The sequence below is a fragment of the Crocodylus siamensis genome, chromosome 8 (assembly GCF_052110815.1).
Source record: "Crocodylus siamensis isolate JL-2025a chromosome 8, ASM5211081v1, whole genome shotgun sequence".
Classification (NCBI taxonomy): domain Eukaryota; kingdom Metazoa; phylum Chordata; order Crocodylia; family Crocodylidae; genus Crocodylus; species Crocodylus siamensis.
Genome location: NC_143402.1, coordinates 35,864,065 through 35,890,754, shown reverse-complemented (window position 1 = coordinate 35,890,754; position 26,690 = coordinate 35,864,065). Strand labels below are relative to the sequence as shown.

The following is a 26,690-nucleotide window of genomic DNA, read 5'->3' as shown; positions in this document are numbered from 1 at the left end:
GTATACTTGATAGTATTTCCCAGTAGACAAGGGGTTTTTTGTTTGTTTCATTTGAAGTTAGCAACATCTTTGTGCTGAATCCTCTGAGTCTACCTCTAAGTGAAAAATGTCAGATCAATGTTTTGTTTGCAGAAACTTTTATTTGACAGGTAGATGACAATCACCAAAACACAGGAAGTAGCTGTAAAATTCTTCTGTGAAATTAGTATTAGCCCTTTTATCCGTTTACCAATTATTTCTTTTCCCTTTTACTCCAAGGGTTTCCGTTTACAGAACTGAACAAGAGGTACTGGAGAAGAAACTAACTTACAAAATAACAGTAAAAGATGCATACCTACTTAGACTAAGAAACATCATTAAATATATGCCAATATACTATATTAAAAAATAAATTGGTAAGTGTAGACTGAATTTGTAATTTTGAACACTATTTAAAACACTAATTTTTTCACTTTTTTAATTGTGGGGGAGGTTGTTTTTGTTTGTTTGTTTTGCTTCTGTTCCCCCCTACCCCATAACTGACAGCAGTTCTCACTTATAAACAATTTAAAGTCACTTTAAGATTATCTTTCCTGCAGGCAAGACATTTTTCAAGCCCTAAGGCTGATTGCTTTCATTTAACATTTCTACAATATGTAGGTTTTTTAATCATTGGAATAAGAATGCATCGTGAAGGAACATCTGTCTGCTATCCGTGTTCAATATTAATGAAGGACCCTCCTTAGTGTATACCACCTCCATAGTCGCTGGTGCACTGAAGCCCTGCAGGCCTCCTTGTCTGAGCAAGGACAAGGGCTTTTTTCAAGGCAACACTTCAATGTTTAGTATCAAGCAGCATAAACTGTGGGTTTAAAATTAAATGCTTACTTAAGCTAAAGATCAAACCCATCTTAACATACAGGCAAAGTGGAAGGGGGAAAAGCTTCCTTAACTGACAGCAGATTAGAGAAAGAAAACTATTGCAGGGTTCTGTGCTAACAAATCAGGCAAGGTAACAGTTCTTTTCCAAACAAAATAAAAGTTTCCCCAACATCCCATTATTCCTTGCATATTCTCCCCCAAAAGCTAAAAAATCATCAGGACTGAGAGAAGAAACAACTTTAGTGGCAGGTAGAATGTCTTGGCAACCAGAGTAGTAACAAAATATTTACACCTGCCAAAGAGGGTGGCCAGAGAAGCAAGTAACTCACCATTTTATTTTTTATTTCTGTATCATTCAATCAAAGCTTCTTTTTGCGAAAAAATTAACACAAGTTTAGGGAGCTACCTACTACAGAAATAATAAACTTTTGCAGGAGTAGAGGTGTTAAACTCATTTTGTGAAGCCCTCAGTTGCATGAGCTCTGCCTGCCTGAAAACACTCTCCAGATGCCTGCCACACAGAAGTTTCTCTCGGACCCCTTACCCCCCTCACCCTCTGTGCCAAATCAGTGATCATTCAGTAAGAGCCACATATGGTTGTTTTGGATGGAGCAGGTGGGTAAATGATTTCTGTTAAACTGCTCCATAAAATAAGTTTGGGGATTTTTTTTTCCACGCAAACACATAACCCCCCAGCCCCTCACCCTCCCTCCCCACACACACACACACACAGAGATTCAATGCATATTACAGCTTTCAGGTGTTGTAGTAAAACATACAACAACTAGCCTGGCTTTAAGCATGAGCCAAGTGATAGCCAAAGACTATAAAGAAAATCTAACAACCTTAAATTACCAGCATTATGTTTACAACTTCCAAAACAAAAATCAGATTGTCAATGAAGTGGAAAATACTCAGCACAGTGGTCAGGATATTAAAGTACAGAACACTTAATAACAGCAACAGGACTTGCATACCTACTTCCCCATGCTCCAAATATACTGCAGTGTAGATCATTTACACAGTTAAACCAGGTTAATCTCTCCTTGATTCATTTGCATGTCTGAACACACAAAGATTAGAATGGCAACAAATGGCATATCAGGCACTGGTTAGTAATTTAATAATGTGTTGTTTTGCCATTTTTAACAATTCAGATGAAACTGGATACTACAAAGTGATTAGGATGAAAGTATGTATTTGCCATGTAAAAACCACCAAAATCAAACTTCTTTATATAAAATCTATGTGTTTCAAAGATTTCTTTCTCCCTTCTGTTATGCCACTGCACAATCACAGTTATACACAAAATAAAAATGCCTACTTCTTATCCTAAATGTATTTCAGTTAGCTCAAAGGAGACTGACGTATGTTTCTTTTCTGTATTTGATCTAACATCATTAGAAATCTTTGTAGGTAACATCAAGGCGGTATTTTTAAGCTAAGCCAACTATAAAATACATTTGCTCTACTTAAAAATCTTACAGTCAGAACAAACTCAAAAGTTCCCTAATTAATACTGTTTTATAAGTCTTCTATATTATCAGCACAACAGCATCACTTGGAGGTTGTCCCACACTGAGGCACTCAAGTTACAGCAGCTTTCCAAAGATTCTGAGCTTGATGCTAAGGACAGACATTCAAAAAGCCTGAGTCTGAATTGATTCAACCTTTGCAGGTTAGTCTAACCTGACTAGGCTAAACTGGTTTCCAACCATACAGACAATCCTTCTGGAATAAGGAAACTCAGGCACATGCCTGCAGTCCCTCACGCTGGAAGCCAGGGGGTACTAGAGCAACCTTCCCTGCCCTTCCACAGAGCTACACTGAGGGGGTCATGACCAGGTCCCAGCAGGGGTCTGATTACGGAGGGGTGGAACCCCCACCCTACCTGCATTCTGAGACTTTTACCCACTTGCTACTCAAGGGGCAGGAGTGTTGCCACCCTGCAGCCCTGGGCTATCACTGAGGCAAGGAGGGGCATGCGGTGCATGCATCTGTTGGTGATACTCAGCTTTTCACTCTCCCTCCCTGCTTCTGTATACTTCCTGCAGCAAACTGACAGGGAAGCAAGCCGGATGGAAGGGGGAGTTAATTACAGTGTTTATCACCATTATCTCAAAGTTTATTGCCCCATTAAGAAAACACAGAGAAGTTACCAGTTGATTCAGCACAGACCCAGCATGTGGTACACTGACTAATGCACAGACATCTCTCAGGAAGACAGAGGGGAGTGGGGAATTTGTGCTTAGCAGAGAGTAGTGAGGGGCAGGAGGGGGGAGCAAATAGCTCTTCTCAAATAGCCTTTCCAAGGAAGGACATTAAGCTACCTGCTGATAAGCTCCAAAAAGCCTATCTGCCTTTGTCTCTCCCACAGCATGGACTGTAGCCAGCATGTGGTCTGCTACCTAATGCCAAGGTGTCTGCATAAAGTAGAGGGGCTGGAGGGGGGTGGGGATATTCCCTGCTTAGCACAGAAAAGCCAGGTAGATGCAGAGGGAGGGGCCAGCACTGCTGTAGAGTAGAGAGCCCTGCCCAGCCCAAGAGCATGCTGGGATGCTGGGGGACTCTGGTTTATCTTAAACCAGCAAAGAGTCTGGAACAGACTTTGCATAAACTGGTTTGACCCAAATCAGTTAACTCTGCTTTACTACATTCAACCAGGTTTATTTCAAACTGGTTTCAGCCATTTTCAAACTACTTTATGTGCGCTGAACATCTGTTGTGTTACAGGTTTAAACCAGTTTCTGATCACTTAAACTGGTTAATGTCTGTCCCTAGCCTGAAAGTACATTGTAAAATTATTTATGTTCTTATGACTTAAAAACTTACCTTACAAAGGAAGCTCACGTTAAAGCCCAGTGACTGGGCATTTCTTGAGCCTGAATTCATGTAGTTTCCAACCATCAAAACTAATTCTAACAGCCTACTAAAGCTTTCACTCTTCTTCAGCTCTTCACAGGCTAGCGTTACTGCCATGATGCCAGGTTTGATGTTGTTGACATGCTCCTCAAACATAAGCTTGAAAAGGATGCCATTGAGCCGAGGTCGTAACATTTTCACTGAACTCATCTGCAACGTAAAGAACATTCATTCAGAATATGCAAGGAAGGATAAAAAGCACAGGAAGGATAAAAAGAATATGCAATGTAGCTGAATTTTAAAACACTGTCCCTCTCCATGCAGTATAGCTGCATTTGTATTGTTTGTTCAGCCTTGGGTTTCTAGGAATATGTAGCTACAAACACCATAAACAATGTATGTTTGAATTTAACCAATTAATTGAAACAGCATATTTAACATCAAAACATTATCTTAAACAGTAAATAACATAATTTACATAAATTACAGAATCAGTAGAAATTAGTGTTGTACACTGCCAAAATCCCTCTTTCAAGTGACTATATGGAAGCCAGTACAGTGAAAAAGTAAAAACTGAACATTAACTCAAAATGCAGTCACAAAAGCATTCTGTTACTGAAAGAATCATTCCAAAACACTGAAGATTATTTGTTTCAAATCTGAAAAGACCTATAAAGACTTCTAATGTTACCTACAAAGACTTCCCTACCTCTGATTGTGCTTCGGTACATTTTACAACACTAGGAAAATGGTCCTATAATTTATAAGAGGTAAAGTATGCAAGTCAGTTTCAAATATGTGTCAGAATGTTCCTAGTAAATAATTGTTATAATAAACTTACAGGAACATATTTCTAAGTCTTGCATTTACCTATGTCCTTAACAGTGCTGCTTGGAATTACTAGGTTTTAAGTAACACTGAAAATCTCCAGCAAGCATTTATAAAGTACTGGCATGCTTCTCTCAAGCATACCAGTACCTGGAACTAACCATTAATATTGGAAAAATAGAAGGTGCTTTAACCAGCCTGCTCTGAGCCAATTAACTCTCCTGGCAAAGATCATCATTGATAGACAGGAGCTCGAGAACACTGAACACTTTGGATACCTCAGCAGCCATCTCTCAAAGCATGACAGATGTATATTTACCAAACCTATTACTATACTCCCAACTCAGTCAAGGACAAAGCACATGCAGGGACCTGGGGATATGCTTCAAACACCCTCAAGACAAAAGTTAAGAAGTATGGCACTGACACCACAAACTGGGAAAAACTAACCCAGGACAGGGCTAAATGGCGATGCCTTGTGAGAGGAGGTGCATCTTACTTTGAGGAAAACTGTCCTCAAAGACAGCCCTGGAGGTAGAACAACAACAGAAATGGAAGAAAAGGAAACAAGACTGAGAAATCAACAAATGTTCATTAGATTCAGATTCATGTAGACATAACATACTAGTAGACAATAGTAGTTATCTTGCTGGATCATGTCAGTGGCCCATTTAGCCCAATACTCTGCACTTGACATAATACAGTACACAACAGCTTCAGAAAATGTTAACAAAACCAAGTTAAAGGAAGTGATGGGACTCCCACCCATTAGAAAAGTTCTCTCTAAGCCCCTCAGTTGGTGGGTTATTCATACAAATACCCATTATTTTTTAAACTCTTGGCTTCAATCTTATGACAACAGTAAGCTTCAGCTCTATCTTCTTCATATCAAAGTTTTCATCATGCAAAAACAGTATAACTAATGCATAAGAGCAAGGAAATTCTACCAAATATGCATCCATTTCAACCACAAGACCATTACTCACGCTGCCTGCCCTGTTCAGCCAGTTGAGTTAAAAACGTATTTATTTATAAATAAATAAATAAAAACCAGCCTAGACTAATTCTCTTTCACTTAAAATGTAGCAGTGATGAAACATCAGCTCACTTGCATGTATTCATCATTTCTTGGATGGGAAATGTGGCCACCACATTCCTAGGGGATGCTTTTCCTTGGCACAATCTCTTTGATGAGGTTCACTTAAACTTGAAACACAACTGTAAAAAGCTGTGGCACTTTGAGACTCTCTTAAGTCGCAGACTTAGATCTATGCTTTAAGACTTTCAAGAAATACCCAGCCATGATAGTCTCCAACCTAGACCTATTCTTAATATTCTAACTACTTAAGCAATACATACTGCAATAGACAATGAAATGTCTGCTTTCAGAATCAGTTGTACTTTTGCAATTTTGGCACTTTTTTTTAAAGAAAGTCTCCATACAAATCTTTACACACTGGTTGTTCTTAGTACCTCTACCTTTTTTATTATTATTATTATTATTTTGCTAAACTTCAGTTATAATATCTACAAATTCTTTAGACAAGTCAGAAAATAATTAGTCATGTACTTTTTTCACAAATATATCCTTCCTAGGGATTCAGTAACTTAAATAGTGCATGATCAGTTTTGGTAGATCTTTCAGGATCTGCCAAAATATGCCCTTTTCTTTCTTACTCCTCACAAATAAACTCTAATCCTCCAAATGATCTTTTAAAACAAACAGGAATTAAAATAAAAGTTAAAGCTTATGTAAAACATCATCAGGGTTTTTTTGTCTTTTCAGTTACTTGTCATAGGCAGAATTCAATTAATACAACTGGATTTATTACACTAACATAAATAGTGCTATCACAGTATCTCTGAGACCCAATTCCTTCACATGGCATAGTCTATAAAAGAATGATATCTGTAGTGTTCTAACTACATTCTTTCCTCTGAAAGTATTATCGTAATACTTCCTGGAAAATACAGAGAAAACTATTTTTCACTCTCCCTTAATTCAAAGGTTCTAGAAAGGCACTCTGCTTATTTGTTATGCTATTCCCCCACACTGCAGTAACCATCAATTTTAGAGGTTCCATTATTAAAGATTTTTCTTTTACAGCAAAATTAACTGCAAAAGTAAATGAAAAGGGACCAGACAACTCTTGATGCATTATACCTATGATCGTTACTAATTTCACAAATATTGTATCAGAAAAAAATTGCCTTTGAAAGCATATATTTTAGCTGACTCACAAATGAAAATTTAATGTTCATCACATTTTCTAAAGTATTTTCATAACCACCTTGAATTGCTGATGCACACAAATAACAGTAGAGAAAGATAATGATTAAAAGCTACAAGTTCCAAGGTAACACTACAACCAAGATATATAAACTGATACAGTTTGAAAGAAGGGATATTTCCCAGATACATCCCTCACATCATTTCAGCCAACCTATATCCTTTGTTTCATAATTCATTCCATGAAGTGACATAGAACATTGACCATGATGTTGTATTATGCAGAGGGCAGAAGGAGGAAAGCTTTTGGTGAAAACAGTTATAAGCAGGTTATTTCCCAAAAGGATGGGGGGAAGGGGGGTATTTTAGCATGGTGTGTTCTTTATATTTCCTTGTTTATAAGACAAGCAAACAAATATTTCCCCCCCCGTCTCTCTCCCCACACACCCCTTAATGTGCATACACACACACACAAACTGAATGTTAGGGATGTAAACAGGCTATCATAGAAAGAAGAGATTGAGTCCATATTACAGTGAGATGGTACAATACACTGGGGGTAGCTTCCAGACTGACTCACCTTGGTTCTCCAGAACTTGTGTAGTATGAATTTTTGCATATTAGTTATTATGCTTAAAAGAGAATAGTATTGAATTGATAACCCACTATGATTTTATGAACTAAAACTCCATTTTGTGCTTGTTCCCTGCTTGACATAAGTAAATGAACTTTGTATGCCCTGTGTATGTGAGCATCTGTGAGAGGGTGAATGGTGAACGATCTGCATGAAAAAAGAAGATTTAACTGACTGTGTAAGCAACAAGGCACCAATGTATGAGTTACCAGAACAGTAATCTGATTAAGCTAATTAATTGATGACTGAAGAACTTGTCTGTAATCAGGTACAAAGAAGATAGTAAGAAGGAAGAATTTTGCATATCCTGCCATTTGAACTACTTCAAAGCAGAGATCAAGACTAAAATACCAACTTTACTGGAATGACCTCATTGGAAACACACTGGATTTACCTCAAGTTGAGAAAACTAAAAGAAACAACCTCTAGTTAAAAACTGAGCATGGAAAAACGCCAGTGCTGAACAAAGTCTTGAAATCCCTATAAAAGTGAGATGCAGACAAGCCAATATGGGAAATCCACTCTCTGCAACCTCATGAAGCACAGGCACGCATGCCTTTATGCCCCCACTCAAATCCTCAGTAAGCCTGGATCCCATCATCCAGCGCTAATATTAAGTAACATCTGCTGGTAACTATAACATCTTACTGGAGCAGTTTTGTCTGTATGCTTGCGTATGTCTGTTTGTATGAGTGGTGTGTCCAAGCTTGTATCTTGGACACAGATACATCAAGCCATGTATCTGCTTCATGTAACCAATTGACATGGCATTTTGCCATATCCCCCTTTTTAAGGCTTCGCTCTTAATTTGAGAAATTGGCAATTTTAAGTAATAATTGTACATCAGAGAACAAGAGGCAGTAAAAAAAAAAATGGAACTCTACAAGTAGGCTTTGATAAAGTATACACCCTGGAGAAGAAAAGTAAGTTAGTAGAAGTTAAGGGATGCATAAAAAGGAAGAAAAGAAACAATTAACTCCTTCAACCACATGTATGCTTCACTCATCAGTCATTCTTTTCATAATGAAACAGACCCTGTATACTACTCTCCTAGAAGAAACCACAAGTGTACAAATGTTCAGGCTTTTTCTCCCAGGGTAAAAATGGATACTCCAGGAAAAATATAATCAGAGAATAACCAGAATTCATTCATTCTCAGGAGAGTTTACCCTGGGAAAGCAAATATTTGTACATGCTGTGGCTTCTCTCAGAAAAGAACACAGCTCTCCAGCATGTCTCCTTCGCCTTTCCCCAGGGAGATGGTGTTTTGCTCACCAGACTCTGATGCTCCAGCAAGGAAAAGAACACCACCACCCACCTTCACAATCCCCATGTTGGGATGCAGGGAAATACAGGCTGATCATGGGTAGTCAAGGTCAGCCAATCAGAGCTGCTCTATGCACTGCTACCATCTGTCACCAGTCTACAGGAGAACAAACCCAGGAAAATTCCCTCAGATTATTTCAATGTGTGTATGCAGCCAGGGAGAAAAAGTATTCTGCGGCTACTAATCCCAGTAGATCAAAAATCATGACTAGATCTAGTCAAAAACAGTTCAATTAAATAAAAAGTTGGGGGTTTTTTATAATTTGGTTTGGGTTTTAGTGGGGGGTAAAGGGGTGGGGCACACTGTTTGGCCAGTTTTCAGGGGTTTCTCTTCAGTTTAGAACATCTGGGGTTACAATGACCTTTTACCATATCTGTAACAGGATTCTGAACTATGATCCATTTCATGGCAGATGTACCCCACTACTGGACATGCAGAAAACTGCTGACCCCTTAATACCAGTACAGGTGAAACAAACCAGCCTGATGGGAACTCTGGAAGCCTTGGGGTCCCCAATCAGGGGACCAGTCTACTGAACTTTCTCCCTCAGCAGCAAGAACACAGAGTCTCTTGTAACCAATGAATGTCAATTTCACTGCTCCTATTAGCAGTAAAACTAAGGCCCCCTCAACATGTTAAACTTAGCCAGGTAATCACACCTTAAGTTGTGACCCAGCTACGTATTCAAACAATTAATAGCACGGTAAAACAAGCAATGAGATACAAAGTTATTCCACAGACATGTGGAATAACTTAGTAGCCTACACTAATCATGTCATTAACTGAATTCATGGACAAGTGCTCCTTTGTGGTGGGGACCCCTTCCAGAGAGGAGCACTCCCACTGTAGCTGACATGGCCACAGCACTGTCAGCTCCAGGGTTTGCAGTGGGGAGAATTCTGCTGCTGCAGAAAGCTTCATGAGGTACAGAGTTCACAGACAGGATAGTGTCACACCTCACGAGACTTGTACTAGGGCAGCAGCAGGAACACTGTTCCTGCTGCGAACCCTGTAGCCAATCATGCTTGCAACAAGGGCAGCATTGCCCATCAATGACTTGCAATCATGGGAGTCATTGCAAGGGGAGCCCAGGATTGTGATAAGGCATGATGGGATCTAATGTGCAACCACACAATCGCACCTTCTGCCATGCACATGTGGTGTGACAAAGGTGAGATTGTGTGGATCGTGCATTAGATCCCATTGCACTTTAAGTTGCATGTGTAGAGGGACCATATAAAGAATAAGTTCCCCTCAGCAATTACAGGGTCTCGTAAGTTTTCCCACTCAAGGCATATTTTAAAAAAAAAAAAGTTGGGGAGGGAGTGGAGAGGGAAGCCAAACACCACTTCCCAGGAGACTTCTGAATGACCTTTAAAACAAAACAAAAAGAAAAGCAGCCTCATTCTGCTCCATACATCACTCAAAAGATTCTAAGATTTGGCATGACTGAATGTGGCCTTGACTTTACATATACTGACTATCCTGAATTTTACTTCAGCAGACCGTTTTCTGAATTTGAAAGAGGGACCTTGAATTGTGTTTTATAGCTAAGGTAATAGGTTAACTCATGCTGGCACTCAAACTGGTGAAACGGTAATTTCATTAAAAACTGCATATTTTAAACAGAAACACAAAATATACTGCTGCCCTGCTTCTTAAGGAACATGACTTTTTTTCCTTCTTCCTGAAAGCATAACAGATATGTTCTCTCCCTTATGCTTCAACATCATTAACTTGATCTCTATTACATATGAAACACTTTTGATCTCAGGATATAACTTCAAAAACTGTCCAAATACTTGATTTGAATATATAATTGATCTTAATACTTCATCTAAATGAAAATGTGATGCTCATTCACAAATAAGACACTTATTAAGTTAATTAGTCTCTTATGATAAGTAGCTTAATTACAAAATATGCCTTTTTCTACATGAATTTTAAACATCCAATTTTGACCTTTATTAAGGCTGATGGGTATATATTGATTATCCAATTAAAACCTATATAAATAATTAACATGCCTAATTTGTATATGCAAATAGGTATATTATTATTTCTTTAATTTACCCTCTCTGTCCTCTGTCATTCACTTCTGAACCTGTCTCTTCTAACAGCAGTGTTCAAATTATCATTAATATAAGACTCCCTGAAGCGTAAGCTGAAAGTCTGAGTCACTAATCCAAAGGGAAAAACAAATACTCTAAAAAGGAACAACCTTAACTATTTTTCATGATTTAAATTGAGCCACGCTTCTTGGATAATAGGTTTTCATCTCAAGATATTTTATTTGGAATTTCTGTTCAGAAACATATTAAACTAAATTAATGTATAATCAAGACGCTATACGGTAGAGCTAGAAATGCCTTACTAATAAACAGATGTATTATGTCTTTTCAACTCTCTTTCAGCATCACTTACAGTTATACCCCAGAACAAAAATAGAAGGGTGCCTTAAGCAGAAAAAAATTGGATTCTTCACAAGGTTGTTTAGCTGCCTGTGAAAATGAGCATCTGAGAACCACTTGGATTATATAGACGCATAGTAAACAGTTGCAAAGAACAACTGAGATGTTCCAGCTCCTTTTGCTTCAAAAGGAGAATGCTTCTCTGATCAGCTAGGCAGGCATACTACTGAGCTCCAGCTTAGTGGAGAAGCATCACCTCTGAAAAGCTGTAGGAAACAGCTAAGCAACTTGTCATTAATTCAGCAGTCCACTGAAATTAACACTATCCCACCCAATTACGAACCACACCAATACAAAAAGATCAGATAAAATTCATAGCTAAGAAAGAATGGCATCTGCAGCAGCACCGTGTTTCATTCTGATTTGTTTTATTGTAAAGATTTTACCTTATTAATTCTATTATTTTATTTTAATGACAAGCAAAGGTATTGGAAACTGTAGCAGAAATTCAACTAATATGAAACTTCCAGAGCTGCATGGGTATAGTTTTTCAACAGCATTCTATGGAATCTCTAAGATTTCCAGGGAAAGAAATTGCTAAAATTTTGAGAAAACAATGAAAGTCTAACAGATTCAGTGAATGGTAAACAAATTATGTTAAGGAAAAAAAAGAAAGAATATAACAATGTGTATTGGCACTAACTGTACACATAGTTGAGACAACACACAGTTCACAAAGCTATGAATAATTTTTTTTTCAAAATGATGCAAATTCATACTAACTCCACTCACTGCATTTCAGTTATTCATTTACACATCAATCTGACACAGGAGAATTTGTCATAGTTTATATTAAATGACAGGGGGCACATGTACGCAAGAGGCCTTAATGCACAGTTACCTAGTTTACCGAGCTGTAAATAAGTACGTTTACATATGCGCACACTTACTGCACAGTAAAAAAAACCCTAATTGCGATAAAATTTGCTACCTGCAAATGCAGGTAGCAAATTTAAGCATGATTAGGAACTGCCTAGTAATGCACCTGTAGATGTGACCCAGCAACAAATTTGCTGCCAGTCTGCCCAGCCACTAGGGGGCCAGCTTGAGGCCAGCCCCAGGACTCCTGGCTGGAAGCCTCTCCTGCTCCAGGGCTGGGCTGCCTCACTGGCAGCCCCTGCCTGCAAGCTATAGGAGCCTGGAGCTATTTTGTGCCTGGGGCAAACATAACAGACAGCCTGAGGGCAGTGAAAACTGTGTGTGTCCTCCTGAGCAGGCCAAAGCTGAGCTCTCCCTGACTTTCTGGAACCCTTCACTGTTGCTTGGCCCAGCATGGCCTTGCGGCTACCAAGGCACTGCTATCAGGCCAGGTGGGTGCAGAACAGTTGCTGCAGCCCCTGGCCAGCCTGTCAGTACCCCAGGACTGCCTGCAAGCTGCCTCTCGCAGCAGGCCCAGGGCCACCAGCCTGATGTACACCCCCAGCAGTCTGCCCTGTGCCTGCAGCTGCTGCAGGGCATAATTTCAGTCATGCAGCCACCAGTCCCATGCTGTGCCCCTCTGCTGGATGCTGCTGGAAGCTGCCTAAGGCTAGCAACAGCACAACAGCTTATACGGGGGCCAGAGGGCTGACACAGGACACATGATGGCCTCTTGCTCCTTGTCCAGGCCTGGCACTGCCTACATGTGCATGCCTGTGCCCCTCCGTCTGGAGCCCCAACTGAAGCCAGGAGGAGGTAGGTGATCTTGTGGCACTCTGGGGCGATGAGAGGTGCTATACCAATTTGAGCAGCGCAGGCACTCGAACATCCACATTTATGAGGCCTTGTTGAGTGGGATGCAAGAGTGCAGGGACTCCCGGTCAGTACAGTAATGCCACATAAAGGTCAAGGCATTGTGGGCGCACTGGGTCACTGTGACTGACCACAATCATCAATCCAACCATGGCTTCAAGACCAGGGGTCCAGGTGGCTGGTGTAGGGCCTCATCCCAGGGCAGGAGCAGGTTTGAATGTACAGCTAATGAATGTAAAAAGAGCAAATTCTCACTCAAACATCAACTTAGAATTAAATTATACCACTTTACTCTAAATTTTTGGACTTCAAAGTAGCATTCAAAAACAAGTATATATACACTTACAAATATAAGCATAAACAGTCCCAAAAGTGTTGCACTATCACAGAACCCATCATTTGATGTCACTAATATGTTGTAAAAAACATATAACTCTTAGAAATACTGCGGGTGTGTTTTGTAACCAGGGATCTAGGTTTTCCATTTCCCACGGAAAAATGGAGAAAACCACGGATTCCGTGTTTTTATCAGAGAAAAAGAGAAATCTGCATTAGCAGAGAAACCAGCAGATTCTCCACCCCTGGAGCATGGAGGTAAGTGGGGCTTGGGGCAGGGCTGGGGAAGATGGTTTGGGGGCTGAGGCAGCAAGGGGTGCTGGTGGCCCCAGGTGGCACATCGTAGCTGGGAGCAGGGCCATGGGGTGAGGGCAGGTATGCCTCTCTGCGGGGGGCTTTGCAGGTAAGTGATGCAGGGCACAGTGTGTTGGTGTCTGCCATCTGCAGGCCACACACATTCCACCCGGCCAGCTGCCCAGGAGAGGGAGAGAGGGAGGCTGGTATGCAGTGAGGGAGGGAGGTGTGGTGGGGGACAGGAGCTTGGGCTTGGATGCAGTGCTGCTGCTTACCTGGAGGCCTGTTATGGCGGCAATGATCACTATCTCCAAAACCTCCTGTTGCCACCGTGGACCTCTGCCCAGAGCTGTGCTGCTGGCCACTGGGTGGGAGAGGCAGCATGGTGGTGGCTGGGTGGCCCCCACCACCACCCTGCACCACTGCCAACGGCCGCACAGCTCCGAGCATGGCTCTGTGGCGGCAATGGGAGGTTTTGGAGGCAGAGGCAGTCACTGCTGGCCAGGGCAGCCACTGCCAATCACCTGTGGGGCTGCCCGTGCCAGCAGAGACTTCCTCTGCCTCCAAAACCTCCCACTGTTGCTGTGGAGCTGTGCTTAGAGCTGTGCCGCCGGAGGCAGTGGTGCGGCATGGGGTGGTGGTGGCTGGGCAGCACACAGCCATTTCCAGTCCCACCACCATGCTGCTGCTGCCGACTGCACAGCTCTGAGCACAGATCTGCAGCAGCAGGAGGTTTTGTATGCAGCGGCTGTCACCGCTGACATGGGCAGCCCCACAGGGGAAAGGCAGCAGCCATCCATGCCAGCGGTGACTACCTCTGCCTCCAAAACCTTCCGCTGCCACCATGGAGCTGTGCTCAGAGCTGCGCGGCTGGAGGCAGTGGCGTGGCATGGGGTGGTAGTGGGGATGGCTGTGTGCTGCCCAGCCACCACCATGCTGCCGCTGCCACCCGGTAGCCAGCTGCACAGCTCCAGGCAGAGCTCTGTGGTGGCAGCGGGAGGTTTTGGAGGCAAAAACCATCACCGCCGTAACGGGCCTCCAGGTAAGCAGCAGCACCGCATGCAAGCCCAAGCCCCCATGCCTCCATTGCTCTCTGCGGCTGCTGAGTCGGCCATGGAGCTGCGCTCTGGCCGCATGCCAGCCTCCCTCTCACCCTCCCCTGGGCAGCTGGCTGGGCAGCATATGTGTGGCCTGCACATGAAGGGAACAGTCACACTGTCCCACATCACTTGCCTCCAAAGTCCCCTGCAGAGGGACACCCCTGTCTTCATCCCCTGGCCCTGCTCCCAGCTGTGATGTGCTGGTTGGGGCCGGCAGCACCACCCGCTCCTTCAGCCCCCAAACCATCTTTCCCAGCCCTGCTCCACAGCCCCAAAGCCCCACTTACCTCTAGGATCTAGGGGTGAAGGGCATGACTCCACAGTGGCAGTGCTTGCCCGCAAAGCCCCCCCACCGCATACAGCTGCCACCGTGGAGCCATGCAGCTGGTTGTGGGGCATGCCACTAAATGCAAGCCCCCCGTTTCACCCCCCGGCTGGGCGACACATGTGTAACGTGCATACAGTGTTTGCCACCTCACTGCTGCTGCCATGCCCTGTGCCACTTGCCCACAAAGCCATTCAGGTGGTCGTGGGATTGCAGTGCAGGGCACAGTGGCAGAGCTGCGGTGGCAGCCTCCGTGTGCAAACCTCCTGTCAGGCCGGCCAGCTGGCATGTGTGTGGACCACAGAGTGGCACCCCTGCCCTACTCCTGGGAGTGGGCACAGGGGCGCACTTCCGTCCTTCTTGAGCTACTCCCCCAGCACCTTCCCTTTCCCCTGCCCTGCCCCACCCCTTCCCCCCACACACACTTACCTACTGGGGTGGGTATCTGTGGGTCTGGGGGGCTGTTGTGAGAGGCATCAGGAAGGCTGTTGAGGCTGTGGGGGGGAGTGCAGCGCACCAGCAGCATGGGAGGGGCTGTGGGGGGCCTTTAATTTTTTATCACAAATTGTGGGTTTTTAATCAGAGAATTTGCAATTTTTAATCAGAGAACCCAGGATCCCTGTTTATAACAACCATTTAAAATACACTGTCACTTGGGGTCATGACCCTATCCAACAGATAAGACATGACAGCATAATAGTTAGGACATATGGTATCCAGATATAGAATGTGAATAGCTATATGACGCCACCAGTAGGAAATTTCATGACATTCCTCCCCACCCAAGACCACACTAAAAGTATAATACAGTATGAAGTAAAAATAGCAAAATGAACAAGCAATTACATGTATACCATGGGGAAATTAACATGTGAAACAGGGTTTTCAGATTATTATGTGTATAACAATATTGATAGGCACACTATCAATGTGCATAGCTTCATCTGCATTGGCTTATTTCTAATTTTCATGTGCAATTGCATTATTATATTTTTCATGTCAAAGTTAACCTACGATATCCTTAAACACAATCAGGAGTAAACTTGGGGTTGCTGGTGCACAAAAAAGGAAGTATTTTGAGAATTCCACAATATCAGCATTTCCCCTCCGCCCTATTTCCATTCTTCAAAAACAAAGATGTTACATCACCATCACTTAATGCAAACTCTATATAATTAGTGCAATCATATTAGGACTTTAAATCATGTCTTACATTTTACTGATTAACCAGGAAGATGAACTACAGTTTTAAGTGTTTCCTCAAGATAGCTTATGTTTACTTCTCAAAAGTTATTATGATTGTAACATAACTCTTATTTAATTTTTTCCAGTTTATTGCTATTAATATCTTTAATATTCAGTTTAATTATACATAGTTTGTAACAGAATGGCTAAATTATTTGAATTTTAAAAACTGAACTATTACAAAACAGAAGCAAAAAGGTAGCTGAGAAAAAATTTATTCATAATTGCACAGACTGCAAGTGACAAATAGGATTATAAAAAAAAATCCGACACATTGCAGAGAGGATCCCGCAGCTCCTCCGGCCCACAGACCACTACCCCATGCTCCTTATTCATGTGGGCACCAATGACACGGCTCGGAGCACCCCCAGCCAGGTCATGAGGCGCTACAGGGAGTTGGGAGCGGGACTTAGGGGTCTGGGAGCTCAGGTGCTGTTTTCCTCGATCCTCCCAGTCTCGGGCTATGGGCTGAGGAGGGAGAGGAGGATCCATGCAGTGAACCAAAGACTGCGGAGCTGGTGTCATTGGGAAGGCTTTGGCTTCCATGACCACAGCCCGCTCTTTGGAGAGAGAGGCAGCGAGCTGCTGGGAAGAGATGGCCTCCACCTCTCTCCCCTGGGGAGGAGGCTCTTCTCAGCCAGGCTGGCTGACCTGCTCCACCGGGCTTTAAACTAAGCCCACCGGGGGTTGGGGGGACTACTGCCACTGCTGGCCCGCTGAACGGCCCTTGCAAAGCCAGCGGACCAAGGCACTATAAGGGGGCACTTAAGGGAGCCCACCCCTGCCCCAGCCCTGGCACAATCTGTGGGCAAGGCAAGAGCCCCCAAGGGCACACTTGCCTGCCTGTACACTAATGCCAGGAGCCTGGGCAACAAGCAGGACGAGCTCGTCCTCCTGCTCAGTGCAAAGAAATATGATGTCATTGGGATAACGGAGACCTGGTGGGACTCCACCCATGACTGGACCATGGGTATAGAGGGCTATACCCTGTACAGGAGGGATCATGTTGACAAAAGGGGCGGGGGTGTAGCTCTCTATGTGAAGAAAAGCTACATGTCCCTGCAAGCTGATGTTGGCGATCGGCATGGACAGCTAGAGACCCTCTGGGTAAAAATTCGTGGGGAATTCGGCACAGGGGACACAACGGTGGGAGTCTACTACAGACCTCCCACTCAAAGTCCCGAGCCTGACCAGGAGTTCGCCTGGGAACTGACTGAGGCCGCTTGCTCCACGACCTTGGTTGTCATGGGTGACTTCAATTACCCGGACATCTCATGGGAAGATCACTCAGCTAAATCTGAGCGGGCGCAAAGCTCTCTCTCGTGCGTGGATGACCTCTACCTGACTCAAGAGGTCTATGGGCCAACGAGAGGCAAAGCGCTGCTTGACCTGGTACTGGCTACGGGGGACGACCTAATCGGCGACTTAGTGATTGATGGGAAGTTGGGTGACAGCGACCACGAGCTGATCACCTTCACCATCCGCCGTAAAGCTGGCAAGTCAGTCAGCAACACAGAAGTCTTGACTTCAGAAAAGCCGACTTTGACAAGCTCAAGAGGCTAGTCAGTCATGCCCTCAGGGACCATGACCCCGGGGAGATGGGAGTTCAAGAAGAGTGGTTGCTTCTCAAGGAAGCGATCCTCAGTGCACAAGCTAAATCTATTCCAACACGCAGGAAAGGCAGCAAGAAGGCACAGCAGCCCCCCTGGCTCTCCAGAGACTTAGCGGACCTACTCTGGCTAAAAAGGAAAGCCTACAAAGGATGGAGGATGGGATTCACCTCCAAGGAGGATTACTCCGCGCTGGCCCGGTCCTCCAGGGACCAAACCTGGAAAGCCAAGGCTGCAACTGAACTCCAACTAGCTTCAGGCATCAAGGACAACAAAAAGTCCTTTTTCAGGTATGTGGGGAGCCAGAGGAAAAGCAAGGGCAATGTTGGACCCCTGCTAAACCAGATGGGGCAACTGACAACTGACACCCAGGAAAAAGCCAACCTATTAAATGGGTACTTTGCGTCAGTCTTTCATCAGTCACACAGGATGCCCATGCCTGCTATGGGACAGGGAAATCTGGGTGAGGGGGATCCCCTACCCTCCATCAATGCTGACCACGGGAAGGAACACCTTGAGAAGCTGGATACCTTCAAGTCAGCTGGCCCTGACAACCTGCACCCCAGGGTACTCAAGGAGCTGGCGAGCGTCATAGCCCAGCCCCTGGCACGGGTCTTTGAAAACTCCTGGCACTCTGGTGTAGTGCCCGAAGACTGGAAGAAGGCCAATGTGGTGCCGATCTTCAAGAAAGGGAGGAGAGTGGATCCGGGTAACTACAGGCCCATTAGCCTGACTTCTATCCTGGGGAAGATCTTAGAAAAGTTGATTAAGGAGGCCATCCTTGAGGGACTGGCCCAGGATAACATTCTAAGGGACAGTCAGCACGGGTTTGTTGCGGGTAGGTCTTGTTTGACCAATCTCATTTCCTTCTATGACCAGGTGACCTATCACCTGGACAAGGGAGAAGAGATTGATGTCATATATCTTGACTTCAAAAAAGCTTTTGATCTGGTATCCCATGATCACCTCTTGGCCAAACTGCCCAGTTGTGGCCTTGGCTCCACCACGATCCGCTGGCTGGGAAATTGGCTTCGTGGTCGGACCCAGAGGGTTGTCATTGATGGCAGTCAATCATCATGGTGCCCTGTAACAAGTGGGGTCCCTCAAGGCTCTGTCCTGGGACCCATACTGTTCAACATCTTCATTAATGATGTGGACACTGGAGTTAGGAGTGGACTGGCCAAGTTCGCCGATGACACCAAACTTTGGGGCAAAGCATCCACGCCAGAAGACAGGCGGGTGATCCAGGCTGACCTGGACAAGCTCAGCAAATGGGCAGACGAGAACCTCATGGTGTTTAACACCGATAAATGCAAGGTTTTCCACCTTGGGAGGAAAAACCTGCAGCACCCTTATAGGCTCGGCAGTGCTACGTTGGTTAACACTACAGAAGAAAAAGACTTGGGGGTCATCATTGACCACAAGATGAACATGAGCCTCCAATGCGATGCTGAGGCTAGTAAATCGACCAAAATCCTGGCGTGCATCCATAGATGCTTCTCGAGCAAATCCCGGGATGTCATTCTCCCCTTGTACTTGGCCTTGGTGAGGCCGCAGCTGGAGTACTGCGTCCAGTTTTGGCCTCCACAATTCAAAAAGCATGTGGAGAAGCTTGAGAGAGTCCAGAGGAGAGCCACGCGCATGATCAGAGGTCAGGAAAACAGATCTTACGATGACAGGCTGAGAGCCACGGGACTCTTTAGCCTGGAAAAGCGCAGGCTCAGGGGTGATCTGATGGCCACCTATAAGTTTATCAGGGGTGACCACCAGGATCTGGGGGAACGTCTGTTCACCAGAGCGCCCCAAGGGATGACGAGTTCGAACGGTCACAAACTCCTGCAAGACCTTTTCAGGCTGGACATAAGGAAGAATTTCTTTACTGTCCGAGCCCCCAAGGTCTGGAACAGTCTGCCAGCGGAGGTCGTTCAAGCACCTACATTGAACACCTTCAAGAGTAAATTGGATGCTTATCTTGCTGGGATCCTATGACCCAAGCTGACTTCCTGCCCTTTGGGCAGGGGGCTGGACTCGATGATCTCCCGAGGTCCCTTCCAGCCCTAATGTCTATGAAGTCTATGAAATCTAAAGTTTGGAGTGGTGGGGAAAGACTGCAATTATAGTATAGGGTCTGCTAGCAAGGTGAGGCTGCAGCGGATTCAGAAACACCGGCACATCGACACAAGACACATTGAGCACAGTAGACTAATTCTATTGTGCATTAGCACGGAGGGCAAAACCCATGATAACGTGCTATTGCCAAGTAGATTTAGTATACTACACAGTAACATCACACAAAAAGACCATTTGCGCTAAAGTATGGTAGTGTCAATTACGGTACATTAAAGTTAGTACCCATCGTTACAGATACTAAACTTAATGTGCTGCAATTACAGCACATTAATAAATGTGTAGGAATACCAGGAGTGATGAGTTCCTTCAAATCAGCAGAAAGGTAGGAAAAGAGCCTATCAAAAATAAGTCAGATATAGTAGAGAAGGCACCCTGCTGACAAGATGCATTAGCTATGTGTTGTATATATACATGGAATGTATAGATGATCACACAAAAATCTAGCTTATTCTACTTAAATGAGTCCATGTAAAGTTCAGCCTTATATCTACTAGAAAAATGTATTAAATCAAAGCTCATTCACCAAGACCAGCAGGGACTGGAACAGAACAGACAAGGAAAGGTAAGTTTCTGTTTTTAAGAAAACTGAACCTATCTTCATGCTCACAATTTTTTTAAATAAGACTGGTGGGGGAGTGCATGTTGGGAGGGTTGTTTCACTGTGGGCAAATTTTATTCTTCATGGTTATATTACTGTTAATAGAGATTTTCCATTATTTAACCCTTCCATGCACTTTTCCACAGAAAAAGGGGCAATAGGCTAATATGTTTAGCTATAAAAAACAAATAAATCTTGGGGTTACTTACAATTTCACTAAGATGACAAAAAAGAAATAATTAACTTGCTTTAACTTTACTGACGTAGGAAAACTGAAGCAAAGAGAGTAGAAGCAACTTACTAAAGACATGGCAGCAGGTCTGTGCCAAAACCAGAAACAGAACCTGGGCCGTTCAAATCCTAGCTGAATGCTATAAACAGAGGATGGTCAGTGCATCAGCTCCTGTGAACTGAATCTGCAGCATGGTCTTCTTTTGGGCTTTCCAGAAAACTCATCTTTGGCACAGGGCAGTTGAATGCTGTCACTGTTCAACCCCTATTTTTCCCCACCATCTATTTTAGTCACCAACAGGGACTGGAGACTCTAAGGCCAGGTAAAAATATTATACATTTACCAATATAAGTGCTCAGGAACCAGTCTAATCCCATAGCAATACAGCAGTTTGGCACCCACAGACTGGCTTAAAAATGGCAGAACCCAGTTTAAGATAGACCTGAATCAATGTGCGCTCAAACTTAATCAATTTAGGTTAGACTGGAGAACTGAACTTCTGCACCAGACCCCTTACTGATTCACATTAGGGAATTGTCAACTGGTATCCCAGGCACTTTTGCAGCCCCCAACTATCCCTCTTCTAACAGGAAGGTACACTACCACTCATCCTGCACTTGGCTGCTCCAGTCAAGCACCCAGCCAGCCCCACCCCTGGGCTCTCTCAGAGCTGAATCAGCACAGTGGCTGATGATGATGGGGGAGGGGTGCAGGCAGCTGGGTGTGCCTAAGCCCTAGTCAGGCTCCCTGGGACTGTGGCCCCTAATGGAGGAAAAGGGGGTTCCTGGCTGGGTGTGCAGGAGCTCACCCAAGGAAACCATACCCCCTGCAAGCAGGCACATCTCTAAAGGAACATGACTGGCCTGCAAAGGGTGGGCAAACATGGGTGCCTCCACTGCCTGACTGCAGCTGACATGCCAGTGGATGATGATAGGGAAGGAGGGCTCTCCCATGCCTCACAGTCAAATAAGGCATGGCCCAGCCACTCAACTGTGCTCAGTCTCAGGCAGCCTAGGGAGCCCACTGGAAGATGTGCAAGAGTGACCTCAATCTCCTGGCCTCAGCTAGTAAAGGCAGCCTGGGTGGTCCCTTGCCAACAGCCTCCCCTCTCCCCCTCCCCATAGAGCAAACATGGGCTATGTTCACTCCCAAACTAACCTATGCTGCTTACTAGGGCTGTACAAAATGGCTCTGTTCCAATTTGGATTCAGATCCAGCCATTTCGGAGGGACAGTGATTAGACTCGGTGTTTCAGATCACTGTCCCGATTTGATTTGGCTAAACCTGTTTTGGAAATTTGACACTGGTTCGGAGATTCAGTCATAGATTATAATGGGAAATAACTAAAATACCTACAACTTTTTCAATTTTGGCTGATTTGGATGAAAACAGCAGGGATGGTAGTCCTTTCTCAGGGCATGAAGCCTGCTAAGTTTCAAGGACATAGGTGCAGGGGTTTCTGGGAAAGTGCACCTCAAACTATTCAAAGCAAAACCCATGACACCTGTGTGTGTTAAGGTGCATGTGTAGGTTGTAGCCATGTTGGTCTAAGGACACAGAAAGACAAGGTTCTTTGGGTCAATTTGATATCTTTTATTAGACCAACTGAGAAATTGGAGAAATATATTTTAACAAGCTTTTGTGTTTAAAAACACTTCTTCAGGCTGAGAAAGCATCTGCAGTTGGTGTATGCACTCTTTTTGGATGGAAGAAATAGTAAAGAAGCCAGAGGCTGGCATGCAGGCAAGAAAGCCAGTCAGTGAGAATGTAAATTGAGACATTAGAGGGTGAGAGACAGGCTGGGGGAGGGGGGACGGGGATATCCTGTTTTATCCCCCTCCTCAGCAGGCACAGGCACAACAACAGAAGGAGCTTACTCAGTTGAGCCACTTATCTCCTCCACCTCAACCTCCTCTCAAGTGCCTTCTAGAGAAGGAGACCTGGCTCTAGGGGAACTTTGAGGAGAGTGGAGCACAAACTCAGATTCCCCCTCCTTCCCCAGAATTTCCCTGGCTATGGCACTGAGCTCCCCTGCTTCCATATCCAGCTCCTCCTCTGGCACTGGGAGGCTCATGCTGGGAGTTGAAATTGGGGTGGGGGAGAGTGTCATGCTAGTGCTGGTGGCTATTTCTGGTGTTAGTGGAGGTGGGGCAGGTGCAGACACTGCTCCCACCTCTTTGCTGCCAATTCAGCAGAAGCCTCATACCTGGTAGAAAATAAGGTGCATCTAAGTTGGGTGGTGGGTGTGGAAACTTACAGCTTTCCCTCTGCCTGCTCTCACTCCCCTGCCAGAAGACCTGGCACCTTCATGTCTGGTGTGCTGGAAAGTGTGTGCATAATTTGTGTGTGTTGTGCTTTTCTGCGCAGTGAAGGATGATACACTACGAGGGAAAGCATACACAGCTTTCTTTTTGTTTGGGAGGGGTCTAAGAAAAAGAAATAAGAGGATTTTGGGGGAAGAATTAGTTGAAATAAATAACAAAAGGGATGGTAGGCAAGGGTAAGTGGGAAAGGACTGGCTACAACTTGGTAGCAAGAGACTATCAGTACCTATTGCTACCAAGCAAGCCTAGACCTTTCAGATGCTATGTGCTCTGCTGCTCATGCTGCAAGAGAGACACAGATGAAAGAAAAGGCAGAGAGCGAGCTTGACACAGAGCCTTATATACCGTTTCTCCATCCCTCCCCCACAGCACTATGATTGGGAGGGAGCTCAGGGAAAGATCGTAGTCACCGGCCAGCTACAAGTGTCAATATGAGAGCAGTCCTTCCCTGCTCTTCTTCCTCCGTCATCTTAGTTTCCGTTTTTCTGCAAGGCTGTCTCTGAAACTGCAAAATATTCGGAAACATTTCCAAAACTCAGATGCTTTTGTTTCATTTCAGAGATGTTTCAGAGCTTCTATTTTGATTCCGATTCAGTGATCTGTCCACCAAAATGGGCTGACACACCTTTAAAACAAAGCAGCTGCTGAAGTTTTGCACAGCCCTGCTGCCTGCAGAAACCTGCATAAGTCTGATTGATCCCATCTGGTTTTTTGAACATCTACACTTAGCCTAAATTAAGTGGTGGACTAAGGACTGGAGGGGTGAAAAATCAGGAGCAACCTTCTGGATGATGCTTAAAGCCACGACTTCAGAAGCCAAACCAACAAGTCTCCTGGGCCATAATTTAACCACTCAGACTGACAGACGGACAGCTTTGCTCTAAAACACACTTCCTATGAGGGAAGATGTCTGCAGCATTTAAGATTCATTTTTGTAATGTGTCCTACATTTTGTTCCAGATCTGAAATTAATGAAGCTAGGGAGGTTTTAGTTGCTTTTGTATTTAGGACCATAACTTGGCCAAAGGAAAAAAAAAAAAAAAACACACACACCATGATTCATGTTAATTATTCTTAACAATTCTTAGTTATCTGTCCGCATTTTACTTCAATGACAAAACAAAAATACCTTTCACTTCTATATGCACTAAGTCTGTCAAGTACCTGTACAAATTTCATCTCATAAGAACCTTAATTTTCTGATTTTGCTACTATATGAATAAATACCTATACCAAAAAACCCCTATATATATATTGTGCAAAAGTATGTTAACAATAATGGGAAAAACAAATACATAACTTTTACAAAAAGGGGAAAATATATTTTCATTGTATCTAACGAAGTACAACTCTCAGTTAAATTATTGGGCACACCACAACTTCAAAACTGTTCTGGCTCACAAAGATCAGCATATTAATTCTTTAACTGGGCTAAGGCACCGAGTTCCTTCTGTTCAGAAAGATTCTTATAAGAAAATATTTTTTGAATAAATAACATAGATTAACACTTTGAACTGCTGAGCTTTTAGTTATTAAGTCAACCAATTCAGAGGGAAAAAAAAGGAGGCACTGCATAAATGAATCCTTCTGAACTCCTAAATATAACTTCTGTTTTATTATTTATCAACAGCACTATGCTGTCAATCAGAAGAGATACAAGATATGATTTGTCATAGAAATGCCTTTTATAGAAGGCAGCTGTTAATTATACATCACTATTCCTTTCACTTCTGTATGCACTAAGTCTAAGTCTGTCAAGTACCTGTACAGATTGCATTTCATAAGAATCTTAATTTCCTGATTTTTCCCACTCTATGAATAAATACCTTTACATATATACATACATACATACATATATATAAAATTAATACAAAGTTAAAGGGAAAAATATTTTCATTGCATCTAACAAAGTACAACCCTCAGTTGAATTATTGGGCTACTACATACCACAACTCCAAACTGTTCTGGCTCACAAAGATCAGCATATTCATCCTTTAATTGGGCTAAGGCACTAAGTTCCTTCTGTTCAGGAAGATTCTTCACCAGATTCTGAAAAAAGCAAGATTAAATTGCATCAGTTTTAAATTCTAACAACTGTGATATTAATTAACACTTAATAAAATGGATTATATGGCATGTCAATGTAAATCAGAGTACCTTGAAACTTAAAAATCATTTTAGATAACTCCAATAACCACACAGACCACACAAAAGGAAAAAAAAAATCAGTCAATTAATTTATCTAGACATCAACATATCCACAACAGTCTGACAGGAGTCATGTTCTTCCCATAGTCAACAGAACAAGCTAAGTCACGGTTATTTAAGTTCAAGTATGAATTACTTGTCATACAAGTAGCCACTGATGTATGAGCTACTTGCTGCTACCATTTCTTCATCCCTGGTTTTGTCTCCTCCACTAAGTATTAAAGAAGCCCCTTTTTATGTACACAACAGGACTCTACTATTTTGGGAGGCTAGTCACAAAACCAGTACATAGATATAATTTTAAAGATATTTACACAGAAATGGAAAATACTCCAGAACTGTAGAAGACTCATAAGTTTTCAGATATGAAGCTTAAACTTTTCAGCTTGCTTTCCCTTGATGATGCTTAAATGAAGCAAGATATATATGCTCATCTCTTTCACATTGAAAGAAATCTTTATACATTTAATGTGACCAACCAAACCCTGGAAAAGGACAAACATAATTTATATAGTCTTTTTTTTTTTTTAAACTAAAAATATTTTACTTATTAAAAATCTAAAGAAATCTATAGTAAAGTATCTATACACGTTTTGTAAAATGTATATGCTCTTTTTATATGTATAGCATTTTTGTTTATTTATATACACACACAAGTGTGTGTGCGTTTCTTAGTTGAAGGGACATATAAGTAACAATTTAATTTTATCCACTGGAAAGTCGAGTCTTTCAAAAAAGAGAGAATACTATTTTATATATAAAATATATACATTTACCTTAAATGTTTTCCTTCAACTACAGGAACGCAGAAGTACAATATTATCAGACTAATAAGGAAAAATTACTGTTGTACATCCATTAAGGGACTAATTCCTGTATTGACCTCCTTCCCCCCTGCCAAATGTCAATGGGTTACTATTGTTCACTTGGAACTTATATTGGAAAGGCAGAAAAACTGACAGAAAACCATACCTGAATCATGGAAATGTAAGGGACTGTACATTTTTCGTCATAATAACAAGGAAAACTGAAGGATCTTTTCTGACCTCTCTCACAGATCTTTACACCTTCTCAATTAGCAGGGTTATTTTGATAGTATGCATTCCCAACCAACATGAAGTACTTGTCCAGAGTTCAAGAACTGCTTTGCATGATGGAAGAATTTGAACAAAGAGGGGAAACGTGCTGCATGATCGCCATGAAGGTAATTCTCACGTTCCCGCAAGATATCCCTATGAAGGCCGTTTTTAACCATGAATACAATGGAAATAAAGAACCCTATTATCAGTATGCCTCCCATATTTCTCCCTTGTATAAACTGAAGTGAAGTGAAAGTTCAATACC

The 26,690-nt window shown here is 43.1% G+C and overlaps 1 protein-coding gene across 4 annotated transcripts in view; it reads right to left on the bottom strand.

The window, feature by feature from the left end:
• Positions 1-26,690, bottom strand: part of DIAPH2 (diaphanous related formin 2) — a 768,551-nt gene that overhangs the window by 429,972 nt on the left and 311,889 nt on the right. For all 4 annotated transcript variants that reach the window (XM_090061442.1, XM_090061443.1, XM_090061444.1 and 1 more), the window contains 2 exons: positions 25,086-25,187; positions 3,694-3,933 (listed from right to left, as the gene is read on the bottom strand). In XM_090061442.1, the coding sequence (XP_089917568.1) occupies positions 3,694-3,933; positions 25,086-25,187 (342 nt within the window). The remainder of the gene's footprint in view (positions 1-3,693; positions 3,934-25,085; positions 25,188-26,690) is intronic.